We start from the raw sequence: 22,888 nt of genomic DNA, 5'->3' as shown, positions 1-22,888 counted from the left end.
GTGTGGTCCAACAAGACTTAGGTATACTGGCAGTATCACCTCCTTGCTTTTGTACGTAAAGTTCTGCTTTTAAACCCTAACATTCCATTTGCTTTCTTGGCAGCTTCATTACTGTGCTTGGAGAATGTGAAATTATTTGAGACAGTGACCCATAGATCTCTCACACTAGGGGTGTCCTTTATCTTGTGGCCCATCGGTTCATTATCAGAAATTTTGTTTAGGGTTCCTACTTGTAACAGCTGACATTTATTGATGTTAAATGGCTTTTGCCATTAAGTAATGGCAAATTATATCAGCAATTATATCTGGATTCTTTTATAATCATAGCCTATTTTCTTAGTTAATATGTCACTGCTGATCTTTGTATCATTTGCAAATTTGAACACCATAGCATTTAGCTCTACTACAGTATCTTTAATATAAATGATGAAAAGTATAGGCCCAAGTACACTGACCACGGTGTTGATTCCCCATTCTTTACGACTCTGTGCTTCCTGTTACATAACCAGGCTTCTACCCAATTTTCTATGCAACCAGTAATCCCCAAGGCCCAGATGTTGTGCTTCAAGTTAATATGGTGGAGTTTTTCAAATGCTTTCTGGAAGTCCAGAAATATTATATCTATTGCTTTTTTCTTATTGTGGGGATAGGGGAGAAAGAATACTTCCCACGCATTCCTTATTTGCCGTAGAAGGCGTCTAAAGGGGACGGGAACAGGGGGCTAGAAACCCTCCCCTCCTTGTATTTTAACTTTCAAAAAGGGGAAACAGAAGGAGTCATGTGGGGAGTGCTCATCCTCCTTGTAGGCTCAGATTGGGGTGTCTAAATGTGTGTGGATGTAACCAAGATGAGAAAAAAGGAGAGATAGGTAGTATGTTTGAGGAAAGGAACCTGGATGTTTTTGCTCTGAGTGAAACGAAGCTCAAGGGTAAAGGGGAATAGTGGTTTGGGAATGTCTTGGGAGTAAAGTCAGGGGTTATTTAGAGGATGAGAGCAAGGGAAGGGGTAGCACTACTCCTGAAACAGGAGTTGTGGGAGTATGTGATAGTGTAAGAAAGTAAACTCTAGATTGGTATGGGTAAAACTGAAAGTTGATGGAGAGAGATGGGTGATTATTGATGCATATGCACCTGGGCATGAGAAGAAAGATCATGAGAGGCAAATGTTTTGGGAGCAGCTGAGTGAGTGTATTAGTAGTTTTGATGCATGAGAATTTGAATGCAAAGGTGAGTAATGTGGCTGTTGAGGGAATAATTGGTGTACATGGGGTGTTCAGTGTTGTAAATAGAAATGGTGAAGAGCTTGTAGATTTATGTGCTGAAAAAGGACTGGTGATTGGGAATACCTGGTTTAAAAAGAGAAAGATGCAAAAGATTATATATGAAGTAGGAGAGATGGACAGAGAGCATTATTGGATTATGTGTTGATTGATAGGTGCACGAAAGAGAGACTTTTGGATGTTAATGTGCTGAGAGGTGCAACTGGAGGGATGTCTGATCATTATCTTGTGGAGGCGAAAGTGAAGATTTGCAGGGGTTTTCAGAAAAGAAGAAAGAATGTTGGGGTGAAGAGAGTAGTGAGAGTAAGTGAACTTGGGAAGGAGACTTGTGTGAGGAAGTACCAGGAGAACAAAGGACGTAAAAGGAGTGGGGGAGGAATGGGATGTATTTAGGGAAGCAGTGATGGCTTGTGCAAAAGATGCTTGTGGCATGAGAAGCGTGGGAGGTGGGCAGATTAGAAAGGGTAGTGCGTGGTGGGATGGAGAAGTAGGATTGTTAGTGAAAGAGAAGAGAGAGGCATTTGGACGATTTTTGCAGGGAAATAATGCAAATGAGTGGGAGATGTATAAAAGGAAGCAGAGGTGAAAAAAAGGTGCAAGAGGTGAAAAAGAGGGCAAATGAGAGTTGGGGTGAGAGAGTATTATTAAATTCTAGGGAGAATAAAAAGATGTTTTGGAAGGAGGTAAATAAAGTGCATAAGACAAGAGAACAAAAGGGAACATCAGTGTAGCAGGCAAATAGGGAGGTGATAACAAGTAGTGGTGATGTGAGAAGGAGATGGAGTGAATATTTTGAAGGTTTGTTGAATGTGTTTGATGATAGAGTGGCAGATATAGGGCATTTTGGTCGAGTTGGTGTGCAAAGTGAGAGGGTTAGGGAGAATGATTTGGTAAATAGAGGAGAGGTAGTAAAAGCTTTACAGAAGATGAAAGCCGGCAAGACAGCGGGTTTGGATGATATTGCAGTGGAATTTATTGAAAAGGGGGTGACTGTATTGTTGACTGGTTGGTAAGGTTGTTTAATGTATGTATGACTCATGGTGAGGTGCCTGAGGATTGGCAGAATGCTTGCATAGTGCAATTGTACAAAGGCAAAGGGGATAAAAGCGAGTGCTCAAATTACAGAGGTATAAGTTTGTTGAGTATTCCTGGGAAATTATATGGGTGGGTATTGATTGAGAGGGTGAAGGCATGTACAGAGCATCAGATTGGGGAAGAGCAGTGTGGTTTTAGAAGTGGTAGAGGATGTGTGGATCAGGTATTTGCTTTGAAGAATGTATTTGCTTTGAAGAATGTATGTGAGAAATGCTTAGAAAAGCAAATGGATTTGTATGTAACATTTATGTAGCTGGAGAAGGCATGTGATAAGAGTTGATAGGGATGCTCTGTGGAAGGTATTAAGAATATATGGTGTGGGAGGCAAGTTTTTAGAAGCAGTGAAAAGTTTTTATCAAGGATGTAAGGCATGTGTACATGTAGGAAGAGAGGAAAGTGATTAGTTCTCAGTGAATGTTGGTTTGTGGCAGGGGTGTGTGATGTCTCCATGGTTGTTTAATTTGTTTATGGATAGGGTTGTTAGGGAGGTGAATGCAAGAGTTTTGGAAAGAGGGGCAAGTATGCAGTCTGTTGTGGATGAGCGAGCTTGGGAAGTGAGTCAGTTGTTGTTCGCTGATGATACAGCGCTGATGGCTGACTTGGCTGAGAAATTGCAGAAGCTGGTGACTGAGTTTGGTAAAGTGTGTGAAAGAAGGCTGAGAGTAAATGTGAATAAATGCAAGGTTATTAGGTATAGTAGGGTTGAGGGACAAGTCAATTGGGAAGTAAGTTTGAATGGAGAAAAACTGGAGGAAGTGAAGTGTTTTAGATATCTGGGAGTGGATCTGGCAGCGGATGGAAGCATGGAAGCGAAAATGAATCACAGGTTGGGGAAGGGGTGTGAAAGATCTGGGAGCGTTGAAGAATGTGTGGAAGTCGAGAATGATATCTTGGAATGGAAAAATGGGCATGTTTGAAGGAATAGTGGTTCCAACAATGATATATGGTTGCGAGGCGTGGGCTATAGGTAGAGTTGTGTGGAGGAGGGTGGATGTGCTGGAAATGAAATGTTTCAGGACAATATGTGGTGTGAGGTGGTTTGATCGAGTAAGCAATGAAAGGGTAAGAGAGATGTGTGGTAATAAAAAGAGTGTGGTTGAGATTGCAGAAGAGGTTGTTTTGAAATGGTTTGGTCACATGGAGGGAATGAGTGAGAAAAGATTGACAAAGTGTATATATGTGTCATAGTTGGAGGGAACGAGGAGAAGTGGAAGACCAAATTGGAGGTGGAAAGATGGAATGAAAAAGATTTTGAGCAATCGGAGCCTGAACATGCAGGAAGATGAAAGGCTTGCAAGGAATAGAGTGAATTGGAACGATGTGGTTTACCGGGGTCAACGTGTTGTCAGTGGATTGAGCCAGGGCATGTGAAGCGTCTGGAGTAAACCATGGAAAGTTCTGTGGGGCCTGGATGTGGAGAGGGAGCTGTGGTTTTGGTGCATTATGCATGACAGCTAGAGAATGAGTGTGAACGAATGTGGCCTTTGTTGTCTTTTCCTAGTGCTACCTCGCGCACATGTGGGGGGGGTTGTTATTTCATGTGTGGTGGGGTGTTGACGGGAATGAATAAGGGCAGACTATGAATTATATACATGTGTATATATGTATATGTCTGTGTGTATATATATGTATACATTGAGATGTATAGGTATGTATATGTGCATGTGTTGACGTGTATGTATATAAATGTGTATGTAGGTTGGTTGGGCCATTCTTTTGTGTGTTTCCTTGCACTACCTCGCTAACGAAAGAGACAGCGACAAAGTATAATGAATACGAATAAAAGATTCAAGGAGGTTTGTAGAGGATGGTTTGCATCTTCTAAACCATGCTGTGTGTTATTGATCAGCCTGTGTTCCAGATAGTGTACGATTTTATCTCTAATAATCAACTCCAGAAGTTTACTTGTAATTTTGAGGATAATAGGACAGTAATTACTAGACAATTTGTGGCTTTCCATTTTGTACATAGTAGTGACACCTGCCAGTCTCCAATCCCTAGGACTAATATTTCCTGGATTGATTTATTGAAAATCTGGGTTGATGTTCTGGCAATTCATGTTTGACATTTTTAATCACTCTTGGATAGAAACAATTAGGACCTGGGTTATATTGGTCTTCAGTTTATCTTTTTTTTTTTTTTTTTTTTTTTTTTTTTTATACTTTGTCGCTGTCTCCCGCGTTTGCGAGGTAGCGCAAGGAAACAGACGAAAGAAATGGCCCCCCCCCCCATACACATGTACATACACACGTCCACACACGCAAATATACATACCTACACAGCTTTCCATGGTTTACCCCAGACGCTTCACATGCCTTGCTTCAATCCACTGACAGCACGTCAACCCCTGTATACCACATGACTCCAATTCACTCTATTTCTTGCCCTCCTTTCACCCTCCTGCATGTTCAGGCCCCGATCACACAAAATCTTTTTCACTCCATCTTTCCACCTCCAATTTGGTCTCCCTCTTCTCCTCGTTCCCTCCACCTCCGACACATATATCCTCTTGGTCAATCTCTCCTCACTCATTCTCTCCATGTGCCCAAACCATTTCAAAACACCCTCTTCTGCTCTCTCGACCACGCTCTTTTTATTTCCACACATCTCTCTTACCCTTACGTTACTTACTCGATCAAACCACCGCACACCACACATTGTCCTCAAACATCTCATTTCCAGCACATCCATCCTCCTGCGCACATCTCTATCCATAGCCCACGCCTCGCAACCATACAGCATTGTTGGAACCACTATTCCCTCAAACATACCCATTTTTGCTTTCCGAGATAATGTCCTCGACTTCCACACATTTTTCAAGGCTCCCAAAATTTTCACCCCCTCCCCCACCCTATGATCCACTTCCGCTTCCATGGTTCCATCCGCTGACAGATCCACTCCCAGATATCTAAAACACTTCACTTCCTCCAGTTTTTCTCCATTCAAACTCACCTCCCAATTGACTTGACCCTCACCCCTACTGTACCTAATAACCTTGCTCTTATTCACATTTACTCTCAACTTTCTTCTTCCACACACTTTACCAAACTCAGTCACCAGCTTCTGCAGTTTCTCACATGAATCAGCCACCAGCGCTGTATCATCAGCGAACAACAATTGACTCACTTCCCAAGCTCTCTCATCCCCAACAGACTTCATACTTGCCCCTCTTTCCAGGACTCTTGCATTTACCTCCTTTACAACCCCATCCATAAACAAATTAAACAACCATGGAGACATCACACACCCCTGCCGCAAACCTACATTCACTGAGAACCAATCACTTTCCTCTCTTCCTACACGTACACATGCCTTACATCCTCGATAAAAACTTTTCACTGCTTCTAACAACTTGCCTCCCACACCATATATTCTTAATACCTTCCACAGAGCATCTCTATCAACTCTATCATATGCCTTCTCCAGATCCATAAATGCTACATACAAATCCATTTGCTTTTCTAAGTATTTCTCACATACATTCTTCAAAGCAAACACCTGATCCACACATCCTCTACCACTTCTGAAACCGCACTGCTCTTCCCCAATCTGATGCTCTGTACATGCCTTCACCCTCTCAATCAATACCCTCCCATATAATTTACCAGGAATACTCAACAAACTTATACCTCTGTAATTTGAGCACTCACTCTTATCCCCTTTGCCTTTGTACAATGGCACTATGCACGCATTCCGCCAATCCTCAGGCACCTCACCATGAGTCATACATACATTAAATAACCTTACCAACCAGTCAACAATACAGTCACCCCCTTTCTTAATAAATTCCACTGCAATACCATCCAAACCTGCTGCCTTGCCGGCTTTCATCTTCCGCAAAGCTTTTACTACCTCTTCTCTGTTTACCAAATCATTTTCCCTAACCCTCTCACTTTGCACACCACCTCGACCAAAACACCCTATATCTGCCACTCTGTCATCAGACACATTCAACAAACCTTCAAAATACTCATTCCATCTCCTTCTCACATCACCGCTACTTGTTATCACCTCCCCATTTACGCCCTTCACTGAAGTTCCCATTTGCTCCCTTGTCTTACGCACCCTATTTACCTCCTTCCAGAACATCTTTTATCTATCTGCATTATTACTTCTCTAACTGTGATAGTGAGTTCTTGTATTCAGTGAGTGCAATTTTCCAGTCTCAAAATTTGTGTAGTTGCTTTCTAGTGGAAATGCAGAACAAAAAATTTTGTTCAGGGATGTTGCTATGCTTTTATCTTCCACAACGGGTTCCCCATTCTTGTTTACTAAGGATCCTATTCCACTCAATATATATTTCTTATTATTGATGTATTTTATTTATCTTACTGAATCGCTGTTTCATTATTGATGTATTATATTTATCTTACTGGATCGCTGTTTCCTGCATCAGCAAGGTAGAGCAAGGATAACAGACAAAGAAAGGCCCACCCACCCACATACACGTATATATATGTATATATATATATATATATATATATATATATATATATATATATATATATATATATATATATATATATATATATATCTTTCTTTTTCTTTCAAACTATTCGCCATTTCCCGCGTTAGCGAGGTAGCGTTAAGAACAGAGAACTGGGCCTTTGAGGGAATATCCTCACCTGGCCCCCTTCTCTGTTCCTTCTTTTGGAAAAATAAAAAAAAATAATGAGAGGGGAGGATTTCCAGCCCCCCGCTCCCTCCCCTTTTAGTCGCCTTCTACGACACGCAGGGAATACGTGGGAAGTATTCTTTCTCCCCTATCCCCAGGGAATATATATATATATATATATATATATATATATATATATATATATATATATATATATATATATATATATATATATATATATACCCATACATGCTCATATACATACATATACATTTCATTGTATACATACATGTACATACACAAACATACATATTCACACATGTAAATATTCATACTTGCTGCCTTCATCCATTCCTTCAAACATACCCATTTTTGCTCTCAGATAACGTTCTTGCCTTCCACACATTCTTCAACGCTCCCAGAACTTTCGCCCCCTCCCCACCCTGTGACTCTTTTCCACTTCCATGGTTTCATCTGCTGCCAAGTCCACTCCCAGATATTTAAAACACTTCACTTCCTCCAGTTTTTCTCCATTCAAACTTACGTCCCAATTAACTTGTACCTCAACCCTACTGAACCTAATAACCTTGCTCTTATTCACATTTATTCTCAACTTTCTTCTTTCACATACTTTACCAAACTTGGTCACCAACCTCTGCAGTTTCTCACCCGAATCAGCCACCAGCACTGTATCATCAATGAACAAAAACTGACTCACTTCCCAAGCTCTCTCATTCACAATAGACAGCATATGTCCCCTCTCCAAAACTCTTGCATTCACTTCCCTAACCACCCCATCCATCAGGAGATTAAACAACCATGGAGACATCACTCACCCCTGCTGCAAACTGACATCCACTGGGAACCAGGTCACTTTCCTTTCTTCCTACTCATACACATGCCTTACACCCTTGGTAAAAACTTTTCACTGGTTCTAGCACCTTATCTGCCACACTATGTACTCTTAAAACCTTCCACAAAGCATCTCTATCATCCCTATCATATACCTTCTCCAGATCCATAAATGCTTCATATAAATCTATATGTTTTTCTAAGTATTTCTCACATACATTCTTCAAAGCAAACACCTGATCCACACATCCTCTGCCACTTCCAAAACCACACTGCTCCTCCCCAGTCTGATGCTCTGTACATGCCTTTACCCTCTCAATTAATACCTTCCCCTATAATTTCCCAGGAATACTCAACAAACTTATGCCTCTGTAATTTGAACACTCACCTTTATCCCCTTTGCCTTTGTACAATGGCACTATGCATGCATTCTGCCAATCCTCAGGCACTTCATCATGATCCATACATACATTGAATATCCTTACCAACCAACCAACAATACAGTCACCCCCTTTTTTAATGATTTCCACTGCAGTACCAACCAAACCCGGCACCTTGCCGGCTTTCATCTTCTGCAAAGCTTTCACTACCTCTTTTCTGTTTACCAAACCATTCCCCCTGACCCTCTCACTTCGCACACCACCCCAACCAAAACACCCTATATCTGCCACTCTATCATCAAACTCATTCCACAAACCTCCAAAATACTCAGTCCATCTTCTCACATCACCCCTACTTATCACCTCCCCATTAACCCCCTTCACCAATGTTCCCATTTGTTCTCTTGTCTTATGCACTTTATTTACCTCCTTGCAAAACATCTTTTTATTCTCCCTAAAATTTAATGATACTCTCTCACCCCAACTCTCATTTGCCCTCTTTTTCACCTCTTGAACCTTTCTCTTGACCTCCTGCCCCACTCTTTTATACATCTTCCTCATTTGCACTGCTTCCCTGCAAAATGCATCCATTGTAGCTCATCCTCTTCAACTCTCTAAGTCATACTCCTTATACTAATACACCACTTTCTTACTCTATCATATTTTATTCTATCAACCCTCCTTGCACCACTTGTTGTCCTCGTATATTTATTTCCATCTCATTCACCGTCATCATTACTTTTTCATCTAGGGCCTCTGTCTCACATCCATACAGCACCATCATGACTACTCTGTAATGTGTGTATATGTATATTTGTTGATACATTTTGACTTGCCATGTTAAACTTATGTGAACAATTTGAGCCTTTTGTTTGACTATCCTGGACCCACAGGGAAATATATTAGTAGATCATATCTTTTATAGTTCTTCCTTTGTTTTAGTGTAAGATGAGCTCCTAAACACAGTGTAAATGTTAAAAGCATAAATTGAAAGCTTTTCCCCCGAAAAAAATATATGAATTGAGAATACAACTACCTCCCCAGGGTGACTTTTCACTTGCAGTGTATCCTTATGCAAGTGGAGTCTGGTAACACCTTTCATTGTGTATGATTGTGTATATTTGATTTGGAGGGTCTGCAACTGGGCATTCCCAACTGCATTGGATTGAGGATGGCTTGAAAACAACCTTTGTGCATGTCTTCCAACAACTGAGGGACTTTGCTTAGCACTTTTCTTCCTGCCACAAAGGAAACACTCTTTCCCTGCTCCTATTTGGAGTGCATCTTTGAGCTGTCCCTGGCTACTTTGTTGGAACATGTGTCATACCCACACATTTTAGACACACACATTTTTCACTCCTGGGAGATGATTTTCTATGAGCTCTTGGCTTTTTTTTTTTTTTTTAATTTAGCAGATTCACCAATGAGCTCCTGGCTTTTTTTTTTGTTACTCTATAATGCTCTGCCTGCTTGAGCTTACATATGATCTGGTCACATCTACCAATTTTGTTTGCATTAGCTTAGCCAATGGCGAGTAACTTATGTAGAGCACTGTGGGCAAGTGAGCACTTAGCTCCTTTGCATCACTGTAAATATGCATGTGAACACTTAATCTGTCACTCACTTCATCATTTAAAAGAACATTAACGAACTACCTATACCCATGATGTCTGGATAAGGGTTTGCAAGTAGTAATGCTGGAAATACACCAACCATGATGAGAAAAGTATCATTTAGGAGATGAAACTGTTAGTACTCATTGGTAAAAAATTACTTTGAGAGAAGGATATATATCTCCACATCACATATACTATAGTGACCTTGTTAAAAGCTCTTCCTCAAGGAACACATTATGACTGTTCAACAGGATATCCCTGTATGTATTATTATGTATCCTTTGGGAATTACTGAAATGTAAGCAAATGGTTGTTCTTTAGGAAGCTTCTTTCACTGATAACACACGTAAACTGCATTTGATACAACCAGATTTTTATCAAAATGCAAGTGATCTTGTTGATAACTGCTTACAGCTTGCAACACCACCTATACAAAAATACCATGCGATGCAGTATTTAGAACTATCTATGGTATGACCTTTCAGAAGGTTGTCTCGTGCTTATGCTATTTACTAGCTATTTGTCATAATGACTAGATGACTACAGATACTTCATTTGTTTTTGAAAGTTTTAACTGACTGGTCCACTAAACAATTGCTCGAGATGATGGTAAATTTGTATGGGTAATTAGATCAGATGGGTCTTCAAAGCACATTTGGTAAATTCATTTGTGTGCAATTTGTAATTTCTATTTATTTTTTTAACAATCATTTTTAGGGTCAGTTCAACCATACAGTAGTAGAGGTTACCCCTGGAGAGCACTCCATCAACACTGTGAGTGTATTGTGTCGGCCAGAATTAAAGGAATATGTGGGTATTGATACTCACAGGCTTGTTTCTGATGATAACTTGCCCATCGTAGTCCGACAGCTTGCCCTTCATGCTGATGTGAGTATGATATGGAAAAGTATAATAATCAAAATGATTTGGCGATGACCACTGCAGAAGTTTTTGGTATTCGTATTGAATATTGTTATTTTCCTTTGGAAGTACAGATATGCTGTATGTGATTCAAATAGTTTTTCTATAATGATAAGGATCATGTTGCTTAATACTTGTTTTATTCATACAAAAGAAGCATTCATTACCTAAAACAGAAATATAAATTGGTACAGTCTAACCTCAAAAAGTCTTATTTCTAAAGTTCAGAAATCTATGAAATTCATATAATTTCATGCCATAGGACTTGATTCCAAAATTTAGAATGCTCTCCAAAATTTGGAATTTTGGATTGCCTGTGTTGTACTAGTCTTTTAGCCTTCCGTTATATATTTTTGTACTTCTTTTGTTAGTTCATTGTTTATTGAATTTGTGTACACATTTCCACTAGTTCTCTCCAAAATTTGGAAAATTCTGATGTTTATTCAGAAAGGTACAGGCCCCAAGCAATCCAAATTTTGCAGGATATTCTGTATTAAAGAAAATATATGGACTTTGTGTGGTGAGTAGTTTTACGTTTCTGTAAAAGTATGTAAATACTGCACCTGCATTGCATGCCAAAGTAAGATGGCTAATCACTATTATATACACTCATAATCAATATGCCAGGTTTTAAGTCTTTTAGAAGACTGGTGTGATGATTGATAGAAAGTTATGCATGCTTAATTGATAGTATACATAGTGATTAACACTATAGAAACCCATCATTTCTTTTTTCAGTCAGTATTATTACTTTTCTCTTTTAGCTTGTTCTGTTTTACTCTATCATATTGCTGTACACAATTTTACATCTTCACAGTTGTTTTGCCTAGTCCCCTGTATTGCCCTTTGGTTGAATAGTTCCCCCTAGTTTCAAACAATCACATTGTATCACTATTGTCTAATCTGTTAGTGACTTAGAGTTATCTTATGGTCCCTTGTCTTTTCTTAAGTGTGGATAGGTTTCAGAATGCTGTTTCCTCTCTAGTGCGCAGATCTCCTAATTCATATAGTTTTATCACTTATTGTTGGATTTTCATGATGTTTTATACCACTGTAATTGAAGAGACTATACTAGTGATGCACTTTCTAATTTGGAACAATATGGTTGATATCTTCATAAATGTTTCGTTCATTTACTGAACTTACTTTGACCATGACAGAATTTACCTTTATCTCAACCATTTTAATTGATAATGTAGATATGTTAAGTAATGCTCAAGATTATGAGTACAGTCTGTAAGACAGGTGGAAGATCTGTGGCAAATGACAAAAGCAATTAAAGAATTAGGGAAGATATTGTAAAGCCCATAGGTATGTTAGTGGCAAATAATCTAAAGCTATTCCATAAATATATTTATTTATTTTATATTTATTATACTTTGTCGCTGTCTCCCGCGTTTGCGAGGTAGCGCAAGGAAACAGACGAAAGAAATGGCCCAACCCCCCCATACACATGTATATACATACGTCCACACACGCAAATATACATACCTACACAGCTTTCCATGGCTTACCCCAGACGCTTCACATGCCTTGATTCAATCCACTGACAGCACGTCAACCCCGGTATACCACATCGCTCCAATTCACTCTATTCCTTGCCCTCCTTTCACCCTCCTGCATGTTCAGGCCCCGATCACACAAAATCTTTTTCACTCCATCTTTCCACCTCCAATTTGGTCTCCCTCTTCTCCTTGTTCCCTCCACCTCCGACACATATATCCTCTTGGTCAATCTTTCCTCACTCATCCTCTCCATGTGCCCAAACCACTTCAAAACACCCTCTTCTGCTCTCTCAACCACGCTCTTTTTATTTCCACACATCTCTCTTACCCTTACGTTACTCACTCGATCAAACCACCTCACACCACACATTGTCCTCAAACATCTCATTTCCAGCACATCCATCCTCCTGCGCACAACTCTATCCATAGCCCACGCCTCGCAACCATACAACATTGTTGGAACCACTATTCCTTCATACATACCCATTTTTGCTTTCCGAGATAATGTTCTCGACTTCCACACATTCTTCAAGGCCCCCAGAATTTTCGCCCCCTCCCCCACCCTATGATCCACTTCCGCTTCCATGGTTCCATCCGCTGCCAGATCCACTCCCAGATATCTAAAACACTTCACTTCCTCCAGTTTTTCTCCATTCAAACTCACCTCCGAATTGACTTGACCCTCAACCCTACTGTACCTAATAACCTTGCTCTTATTCACATTTACTCTTAACTTTCTTCTTCCACACACTTTACCAAACTCAGTCACCAGCTTCTGCAGTTTCTCACATGAATCAGCCACCAGCGCTGTATCATCAGCGAACAACAACTGACTCACTTCCCAAGCTCTCTCATCCCCAACAGACTTCATACTTGCCCCTCTTTCCAAAACTCTTGCATTTACCTCCCTAACAACCCCATCCATAAACAAATTAAACAACCATGGAGACATCACACACCCCTGCCGCCAACCTACATTCACTGAGAACCAATCACTTTCCTCTCTTCCTACACGTACACATGCCTTACATCCTCGATAAAAACTTTTCACTGCTTCTAACAACTTTCCTCCCACACCATATATTCTTAATACCTTCCACAGAGCATCTCTATCAACTCTATCATATGCCTTCTCCAGATCCATAAATGCTACATACAAATCCATTTGCTTTTCTAAGTATTTCTCACATACATTCTTCAAAGCAAACACCTGATCCACACATCCTCTACCACTTCTGAAACCACACTGCTCTTCCCCAATCTGATGCTCTGTACATGCCTTCACCCTCTCAATCAATACCCTCCCATATAATTTACCAGGAATACTCAACAAACTTATACCTCTCTAATTTGAGCACTCACTCTTATCCCCTTTGCCTTTGTACAATGGCACTATGCACGCATTCCGCCAATCCTCAGGCACCTCACCATGAGTCATAAATACATTAAATAACCTTACCAACCAGTCAACAACACAGTCACCCCCTTTTTTAATAAATTCCACTGCAATACCATCCAAACCTGCTGCCTTGCCGGCTTTCATCTTCCGCAAAGCTTTCACTACCTCTTCTCTGTTTACCAAATCACTTTCCCTAACCCTCTCACTTTGCACACCACCTCGACCAAAACACCCTATATCTGCCACTCTATCATCAAACACATTCAACAAACCTTCAAAATACTCACTCCATCTCCTTCTCACATCACCACTACTTGTTATCACCTCCCCATTTGCGCCCTTCACTGAAGTTCCCATTTGCTCCCTTGTCTTACGCACTTTATTTACCTCCTTCCAGAACATCTTTTTATTCTCCCTAAAATTTAATGATACTCTCTCACCCCAACTCACATTTGCCCTTTTTTTCACCTCTTGCACCTTTCTCTTGACCTCCTGTCTCTTTCTTTTATACATCTCCCACTCGATTGCATTTTTTCCCTGCAAAAATCGTCCAAATGCCTCTCTCTTCTCTTTCACTAATACTCTTACTTCTTCATCCCACCACTCACTACCCTTTCTAATCAACCCACCTCCCAGATAATTATGAAGTGAGCAAATAATCAGGTAATATGTGAGGAGTGAAACACAAAATTCAGAAGTGTTTTCACAGTGGGGGACTTGTTATCTTCAGCACTGGAGATTTAGGAAGGGGGAACAACCATGGAAAATTTTAAGGCTATGGGGAAGATAGAAGTAGGGTATTCAAAATCTGGATGTATGTAAGGAAGATAACCTTGTTGAAATCTGTTTTCAAAGAATGTGCCGAAATGCATGGTAGACTACTTGTGATGTTCAGAAAGATATACAAGAGAGGGATCACTTCCAAGGAAGGGAAGGACACCACACACCACTACCTGTTTTTTGGAGAGGAGATGGGAAAATGAATTAAACTACTGATTGGTAGTTTTGATGAGTATAATTTGCAAAACAGTCAAGAAAGTAGTTTGAAAATAGATGGATGAGTATAGTACAATATTTGCAAGAGAGATGCTTTCTAAATGAGGTGAAAAAGGTTCAGAAAGAAGAGGTGTTGGATATTAATTTCTCTAGACGCCTATGATTAGACAGTGTGAGAAAAGAACAAGACAAATGAGAAAGGTGAATGGATTTTGATTTTTGTATTGCCAGAAAACATATGACATTTCTTCTTTGGTTGTTGATTTAATGAAATGTGTAGCTACAGGTAGACGTAAGTGATTTTGTTCGAGGTGCCTTTTCATTAGAGTGATCAGTATCATCCTGTAGGACTCTCATTACCGCTTCTGTTCTGTATCTATGAAATTTTTTTGTGATGACTAGAATTATACTGGAATGTTTTATATTGAAATTATAGAAGAAGTAGGAAGTCAGAGGTATGGTTAAGATTTGCCAAGACACCTTGACAGTCTCCATCTTTGTTTTGACACAAAGTTGATGAAGCTCATCATTGCTAAATGACAGGAAACAAACTGCAAGGATCAGTATGTGAAAGAAACTCATGGGTTAATATAGCACACAACCTGTTATCAGAACATCACATCAGGAGGATTGTTTTAAAAGTAGATTATTTTCTGGTCATCATCGAAGCTACCCTACGGTACATGAAAAAGGAAATGTTAAGAAAAGTACTTACAGCACACATTTGGCCTTCAGTATGTAGCATCTGTCTAGTTACCCCATATGAGGAGAAGCATTGATCTACTTGAGGATGCTTGCTGGCAGGCAACAAAGTTTGTAGCAGTAGTAAGGCTACTAAACTGCAAGGAAAAGATATGAAAAAAATTTACATTTATCCATGCTGGAAGAGAGAAGAGAGAGGGAAGACTTGATATTAATGTGCCGTTTCTGAAAAGCTCTGATTTTAATCATGATTGGCTTTTGAAAATTGAGAGGACAGAGCAAGGAACTTAGTAATAGTCAGATTGTAAAAGATGCCATGAAATTCTTGTCCTGTATCATAAATTTAGATATATGAAACAGGCTGAGAAGAGATTGCAAGTTCAGACAACATAGATTGTTTATCCCTATGAACACGATTGATATGTTCCCAGATGATGGTACTTCGAGATTTATTAAGCCCAACTCAAAAGCATTTTGATCAGCAGTAAATAGGAATGTCAGAAAGCTGAAAAAAAGAAAAAAATTCTGATAACTTGATCATATTAATTGCTGTATATGCATTTAACCCTCTGGGCACACAATGATTTTCCGGCTGCATTCCTTGAAAAGTGTCAGTTTCCTGCAAAATATAGAAATATTGATTGGTCCTCATTACAAGTTATTTATAATGGCAATGCCAAAGAGTCTCCATATCAGGCATTAATATCTAAAAAAAACTGTTAAGAGGGAGAGGAAGAAGAAAAATGAAAGTAGAGTACAGGGACCTCTCAATTCATGCAATAGTTTTGTTCTCAAAAGTGGTCATATCAATGAAAACGCTTAAATGAAATAATGTAAGTAATAGAGATTAGGGGTTTCATTATTTATGAGACAGTACTGAATATAATGCCTGTGAAAAACTGCAGTGTACATGTACGAGGAAAAATAGAATATTAAAAGATACATAGGTAAATTATTGGTAGTAGTTGGTAGGCAGCCACTGACCAGAGAGGTATATTACTGGTATTACCCACCTGGGCATTAGGAGGGTTAGTGATTGCTGCATAGTGAGTCAGCACTTCTTTTGTTGTCAAGTTGCACTCCCCTGACCCAGGAAGCTGTTTTTTCTTTTTGTCTCACCTATACATGAACTGCTGGCACTCCATGAACATACATTCTCTCTTTGTCACACATAATAAATGACTACACTTAACTCACACAGCTCATTCTTTGCAACTCTAGATTTTCTGGTGGTAAGCACCATGTGCTAACCTTGCCTTTTGACAAAATGTTAAGAACAATAGACAGAAGTAGTAGATAGAAACGTCAGACGGGAGCATTAGGTAAAAACATGAGGTAGAAGTAGTAGGTAGGAACATTAGGTAGAAGTAATAAGTTGGAACATTAAATAGCACATTAGACAGTAGTAGTAGTTGGTAGGAATATGAGGTAGAAGCCTCTGGAAACACTACGATAGTTCTCATCTGACAGTGGCCTTTTGGGTGAGCCAGTAAAGGCCACGAAGCAGCTCTGGATTCACCAGTTATGGATAGTCTTTTGCTATGGTCACTTTCTTGATGGAGTTCCTAAAGGGAATTTGCATCAGAGATAAAGGTATATAGATGGATAGTTAATATACTTACTGTAAATTGAATTCTATTCAGAAAAGTAGAAAGTTAATTTGATTTTAACACTTATGATTACTGCAGTTCCTGATTTACTTGTTAGCATAGATAGAGAGGGAGAAGGTGAGTGGTGTTCCCATGAAAAGGGTTATCTGGGTTAGATGACATTGTTGTGGAAGTTGGTGGTGATGGTTGAGTGGTTTCAGCTATTACATCACTATATGTTCATGGTTGGTCCTTCTAATGAGTGTCTTTTTTTCTTTACAGAGAAATCTTGTTTTCCATTTAAGCTTTGTTATTTTCTCTCTGTGACTTTCTTTTTAGCTTCTTGATTTCAGCTAGGATATTTTGAGTCACATTGAACTATGTTCTGTGTGTGGGTCATTTTTGTCAAAAACAGCCATAGCAAAGTCAATGTGGTGAAATGCTTCCGCCAACCTCTTGCTAGTGAGAGAACCTCCCCTTCTGCTACAACTTCCTCCTGATGTCCCTTCTCCCACTGAGGAAGATCATCATTCAAGAGCTCCAGCAGCTCCTTCACATCACCTTCCTGAACCTCATCAAAGCTGACATCTTTTGCCACTTCTGCAGTGTGTGCATGCTTTTTTGATACTTCGGTGTCAACATCAAAACCTTGGAATCCACAAACAAACTGAAGGCAAAGCCTCCTCCACATTCTATTCAAACAAACTCTGGTGATTTCCTTCTAAACCTCACCGATGATCATGATGACATCCTTGATGGTGAAGGACTTGTAGAATTACTTCACAGTCATCTCGCCATTCTTTGTATCCTTTACAAACTTTGCAAATGTTCTCTATAGATAGCAGTTGGCCTTAAAAGTAGATATCACCCCCTGGTCCATTGGCTGAATAAGAGGTGTAATTTTAGGTGGATGAAATGCTACTTTTGATTTTCTAACTAAGGTATGGTGTTGAAGGTGAATGGCCAAGGGGATTATTAACGAGAAAGAGAATCTTGAAAATTATAATGACCTTTGAACAGTATTCCTTCAGCTCCCCTTTTGATTAGAATCATAATACACTGGCAAATATTGCTTTACATATCTCTTAGAGCCCTGAGATTTCTTGAATGGTAGACCATTAATATTTTAAGCTTGGTCACCTTTGATGTTTTCCCACTGTAGTTAGTGTGAGGCAACCCTTAGCAGCTCTGAATCCTGGTATTGTCTTCTCTTCATGGGAAATATACATTCTTGAAGGCATTCTCTTCCAAAATAATTCAATCTCGTCTGTGTTCAAAATCTGCTTATGAGAATAACTGTCTTCCTTTATGGTGGTCTTGGGGGTATCAGCAGAAGCAGCCTCACCAGACATCTTAATGTTGTGGTAATTATGGTATTTCCTAGAATTCATGAACCAATAAGGAATTGCAGGAAATGTCTGCTGCTCCTTCTGTTGCAAAGGCATCATATACACTCCAGGCCTTTGCTTGTATCACAGGCAAATTGTTAGGAACATGAGTTTGTTGTTTGATCCATATGTTCAACATTTGTTCCATTTTCTCTGTAATTAAACTTTGCAGATACAAGGTGCATTGAATAATGTTCCACTCTTGGTACTCTCCTTGATCTGTTCTGCACTATAATATATAGTCTGTAAAGTAGATTCACCAAGTCCATGAGCTTGCTCAGCATTGGCTGTTCATTCACCTCTCTTGTAGTGTTTGAGCACATTCATTTTTACCTCACTGGTAATGGCCTTATGCTTCTTAGCACCACTGATAACATGAGACATTATGATATGCTTTGGTTGCACGATGCAAGGGGTAAAACACATGAAGTATACAGTATACTTCAACACAAAATTCTGTAGCACCTCATGACTATTGATTGTATCCATGCCATGCATATGAGCACTTCTTGCATGGTGCTGGCAAAGCCACAACACCATGCTGCCGGATCAGTGATGACTGTTATTCCAAACTTAAGCCCATGTAAATTAAACATGTAAATGGACTGTACGCATGATTCTAAAAAAGGTTTAACTTAAATACGCTTAAATCAAGAGGTCCCTGTATGTTTATGGTTGATTCTTGCTGGGTGGCATAAACATCCTCAGGTGTAACAGAATTCATGCTCCTTATGTACATGTGAACTGTAAAGGACTTATAAAAGATTAGATTTCCAGAATCAAAGGGACCTTAAGTAGCACTGCTTTGCCAACTCATGAGATCTGTTCAGAAATGTTGTATATGTCATTATATGTCAGTGTTATATATCAAAAGGTGAGAGTGAATGATAAGGGGAGTGGATGAGAACTGAGAGATATTTAGGAAGGCAATACTTGCATGTACGAGAGAAGTTCATGACATGCAGATGTTTGGTAAAGAGCAGGTAAGAGAAGGTAGTGAGTGATAGGATAATGAAGTAAAGTTGTAAGTGAAAGAGAAAAGAGAGGTGTATGATAGGTATTTATAGGGATAGTGTTAAAATGTTTGGGAGATGTACAAGAGAAAATGGCAGGAGGCCAAGAAGAGGGTTGGAAAAAGGGCAAATGAGATTTAGGGTTAGTGAATATCGGTAAACTTAAGGGAGAACAAGTTTTTTAGATAATAATGTAAAAAATGAGGAAATAGGAACATTGATAAAGGAGGCAAAGAGGGAAGTGGTGATAGGTAATGATGAGGTGAGATGGAGAGAGTATTTTGAAGTTTTGTTGAATAACATTGGTGATAGAGTGGCAGATGAAGGATGTCAGGTTGGAGAGGTGTGCAGAGTGAGAGAGTCATGGAAAGTTGTTTGGTTAAGAGAGAATAGGTGGAGAAAGCTGTGTGTAATAATCCAAGACTGCTGGATTTGATAGGATGATATTGCAGTCGAATTTCTTAAAAGTGTGGGTGACTGTGTTGTTGAGTGGTTACTTAGGATTTTCAGTGCATGTGTCAGTCTTTGTGAGGTTTCTGAGGGTTGGTAGTATGCATGTATAATGCCAATGGATAAAGGCAGTGGGGACAAAGGTTAGTGTTTAAACAACAGAGTAATAAGTTTGTTGAGTATATCTGGTAAGTTATATGGGAAAGTGGTGATTGAGAAGGTGAAGGTATGTACAAAGCATCAGATTGGGGAGGAACAGTTTGGCTTTAGGAATGGTAGAGGGTGTGGGGATCAAGTATTTGCTTTAAAAGATGTGTGTTTGAAATACATAGAGAAACGGAAGGAATTGTATGTGGCATTTATGGATCTTGAGAAAAGATATCATAGGGTTGATAGAGATGCCTTGTGGAAGATCTCTTCATTATATGATATGGGAGGAAAGCTATTGGAAGCAGTAAGAAGTTTTATCAAGAGCTTAAGGTATGTTTACTTGTCAGTAGAGAAGAGATTGAGTGGTTCTAGGTGAAGGTTGGTCTTTGGCAAAAGTGTGTGATGTCACAAGAGCTTTTTAATTTCTTTATGGATTAGGTGGTGAGGGAGGTAAACGCAAGGGTCATGGAGAGAGGCATGAATATGCAGTCCTTAGGGGATGAGATGGCATGGGAAGTGCATCCATTGTTGTTTGTAGATGACACTATGGATGGGAGATTTGAGTGAGAGATTGCAGAATTGGATGTCTGAGTTTAGAAGTGTATGTGAAAGGAGGAAGAGGAGAGTAAATGTGAAGAAAAGCAATGTTGTTGGGTTTAATAGGACATAGGGACAGGTTAGTTTGAGTGTAACTTTGAATGGGGAAAATCTGGAGGAAATTATATTATTGTTTATACTTAGGAGTGGACATAAGTATGATTGTAACATTAGGAGGAGCAGAACTGAAGGATGTGGAGCACTGCAGTGTTGAGTCATCAGTATGAGTGCATCTGGTTATTTATAGAAAAAAGGAAACTTTTGATAAAACAGAAAAAATGTAGGAAGCAGACAAAACCTTGATTGATACCAGCTTTTGATAGAAGAAGGTGGTGAGGCTGATCCATCAACAACTATGGAGACAGATTGGCTAGAGAGGAAACTAGAAATGAGGGAACAAAGTGAGGGAGAGGCACACGCTTTGAATATATCAAGGACAGCTACAGCAGATTTCCCAAAATCTTTCAGGGATGGTGACAGGAATGGATATCACCAGTGCATCATCAGGGATGGTACAAGAATGAGATAATTGTATCTTTTGCAATGATGTAATCACATGAATGTGCACTTTGGACTCATTTTTCCTTATAAATATCGGCAAATATATCTATCTGTCTATATCTATCTATCTATCTATCTATATATCTATATATCCCTGGGGATAGGGGAGAAATAATACTTCCCACGCATTCCCCGCATGTCGTAGAAGGCGACTAAAGGGCTAGAAACCCTCCTCTCCTTATATTTTAACTTTTGAAAAGGGGAAACAGAAGGAGGAGTCATGCGGGGAGTGCTCATCCTCCCCGAAGGCTCAGATTGGGGTGTCTAAATGTGTGTGGATATAACCAAGATGAGAAAAAAGGAGAGATAGGTAGTATGTTTGAGGAAAGGAACCTGGATGTTTTGGCTCTTGAGTGAAGTGAAGCTCAAGGGTAAAGGGGAATAGTGGCTTGGGAATGTCTTGGGACAAAAGTCAGGGGTTGGTGAGAGGGAAAGAGCAAAGGAAGGAGTAGCACTATTGAAGCAGGAGTTGTGGGAGTTTGTGATAAAGTGTAAGAAAGTAAACTCTATATTGATATAGGTAAAACTGAAAGTGGACGGAGAGAGAGGGGTGATTATTGGTGCCTATGCACTTGGCCATGAGAAGAAAGATCATGAGAGGCAAGTGTTTTGGGAGCAGCTGAGTGAGTGTGTTAGCAGCTTTGATGCATGAGACAGCATTGAAGTGATGGGTGACTTGAATGCAAAGATGAGTAATGTGGCAGTTGAGGGAATAATTGGTGCACATGGGGTGTTCAGTGTTGTAAATGAAAATGATGAAGAGCTTGTAGATTTGTGTGCTGAAAAAGGACTGGTGGTTGGGAATATCTGGTTTAAAAAGAGAAATACACAAGTATACGTATGTAAGTAGGAGAGATGGCCAGAGAGCATTATTGGATTACGTGTTAATTGATAGGCATGTGAAAAAGAGACTTTTGGATGTTAATGTGCTGAGAGAGGCAACCAGAGGGATGCCTGATCATTATCTTGTGGAGGCAAAGGTGAAGATATGTAGAGGCTTTCAGAAAAGAAGAGAGAATGTTGGGGTGAGAGTAAGTGAGCTTGGAAAGGAGACATGTGTAAGGAAGTACCAGGAGAGATTGAGTGCAGAACGGAAAAAGGTGAGAGCAAATAACATAAAGGGAGTGGGGGAGGAATGGGATGTATTTAGGGAAGTAGTGATGGCTTGCACAAGAGATACCCTATGGCATGAGAAAGGTAGGAGGTGGGCAGATTAGAAAGGGTAGAGAGTTAAGGGATGAGGAAGTAAGATTGTTAGTGAAAGAGAAGAGAGAGGGATTTGGACAATTTTTGCAGGGAAATAGTGCAAATGACTGGGAGATGTATAAGAGAAAGATGTAAGAGGTCAAGAGAAAGGTGCAAGAGGTAAAAAAGAGGGCAAATGAGAGTTGGAGTGAGAGGGTATCATTAGATTTTAGGGAGAATGAAAAGATATTTTAGAAGGAGGTAAATAAAGTGCATAAGACAAGAGAACAAATGGGGAGATCGGTGAAGGGGGCAAATGGGGAGGTAATAACGAGTAGTGGTGAAGTGAAAGGGAGATGGAGTGAGTATTTTGAAGGTTCGTTGAATGTGTTTGATGATAGAGTGGCAGATATAAGGTGTTTTGGTCGAGGTGATGTGCGTAGTGAGAGGGTCAAGAGAATGATGTGGTAAACAGAGAAGAGGTAGTGAAAGCTTTGCAGAAGATGAAAGCTGTCAATTTAGCTGGTTTGGATGGTGTTGCTGTAAAATTTATTAAAAAAGGGGATGACTGTGTTGTTGACTAGTTAGTAAGGAT

The 22,888-nt window shown here is 39.7% G+C and overlaps 1 protein-coding gene across 8 annotated transcripts in view; it reads left to right on the top strand.

Annotated features, from left to right (window-relative positions):
* LOC139753730 (tuberin-like) overlaps nucleotides 1–22,888 on the top strand; it is a 582,506-nt gene that overhangs the window by 521,637 nt on the left and 37,981 nt on the right. For 7 of the 8 annotated variants that reach the window (XM_071670514.1, XM_071670517.1, XM_071670516.1 and 4 more), the window contains one exon: nucleotides 10,555–10,725. The exons of the other annotated variant lie outside the window; for it this stretch is intronic. In XM_071670514.1, coding sequence (XP_071526615.1) covers nucleotides 10,555–10,725 — 171 coding nt within the window. The remainder of the gene's footprint in view (nucleotides 1–10,554; nucleotides 10,726–22,888) is intronic. 8 annotated transcript variants of the gene reach the window in all.

Source organism: Panulirus ornatus, chromosome 15 (assembly GCF_036320965.1).
Source record: "Panulirus ornatus isolate Po-2019 chromosome 15, ASM3632096v1, whole genome shotgun sequence".
Classification (NCBI taxonomy): domain Eukaryota; kingdom Metazoa; phylum Arthropoda; class Malacostraca; order Decapoda; family Palinuridae; genus Panulirus; species Panulirus ornatus.
Note: the sequence above shows the minus strand (reverse complement) of the source record. Positions and strands in the feature narration are given on the sequence as shown.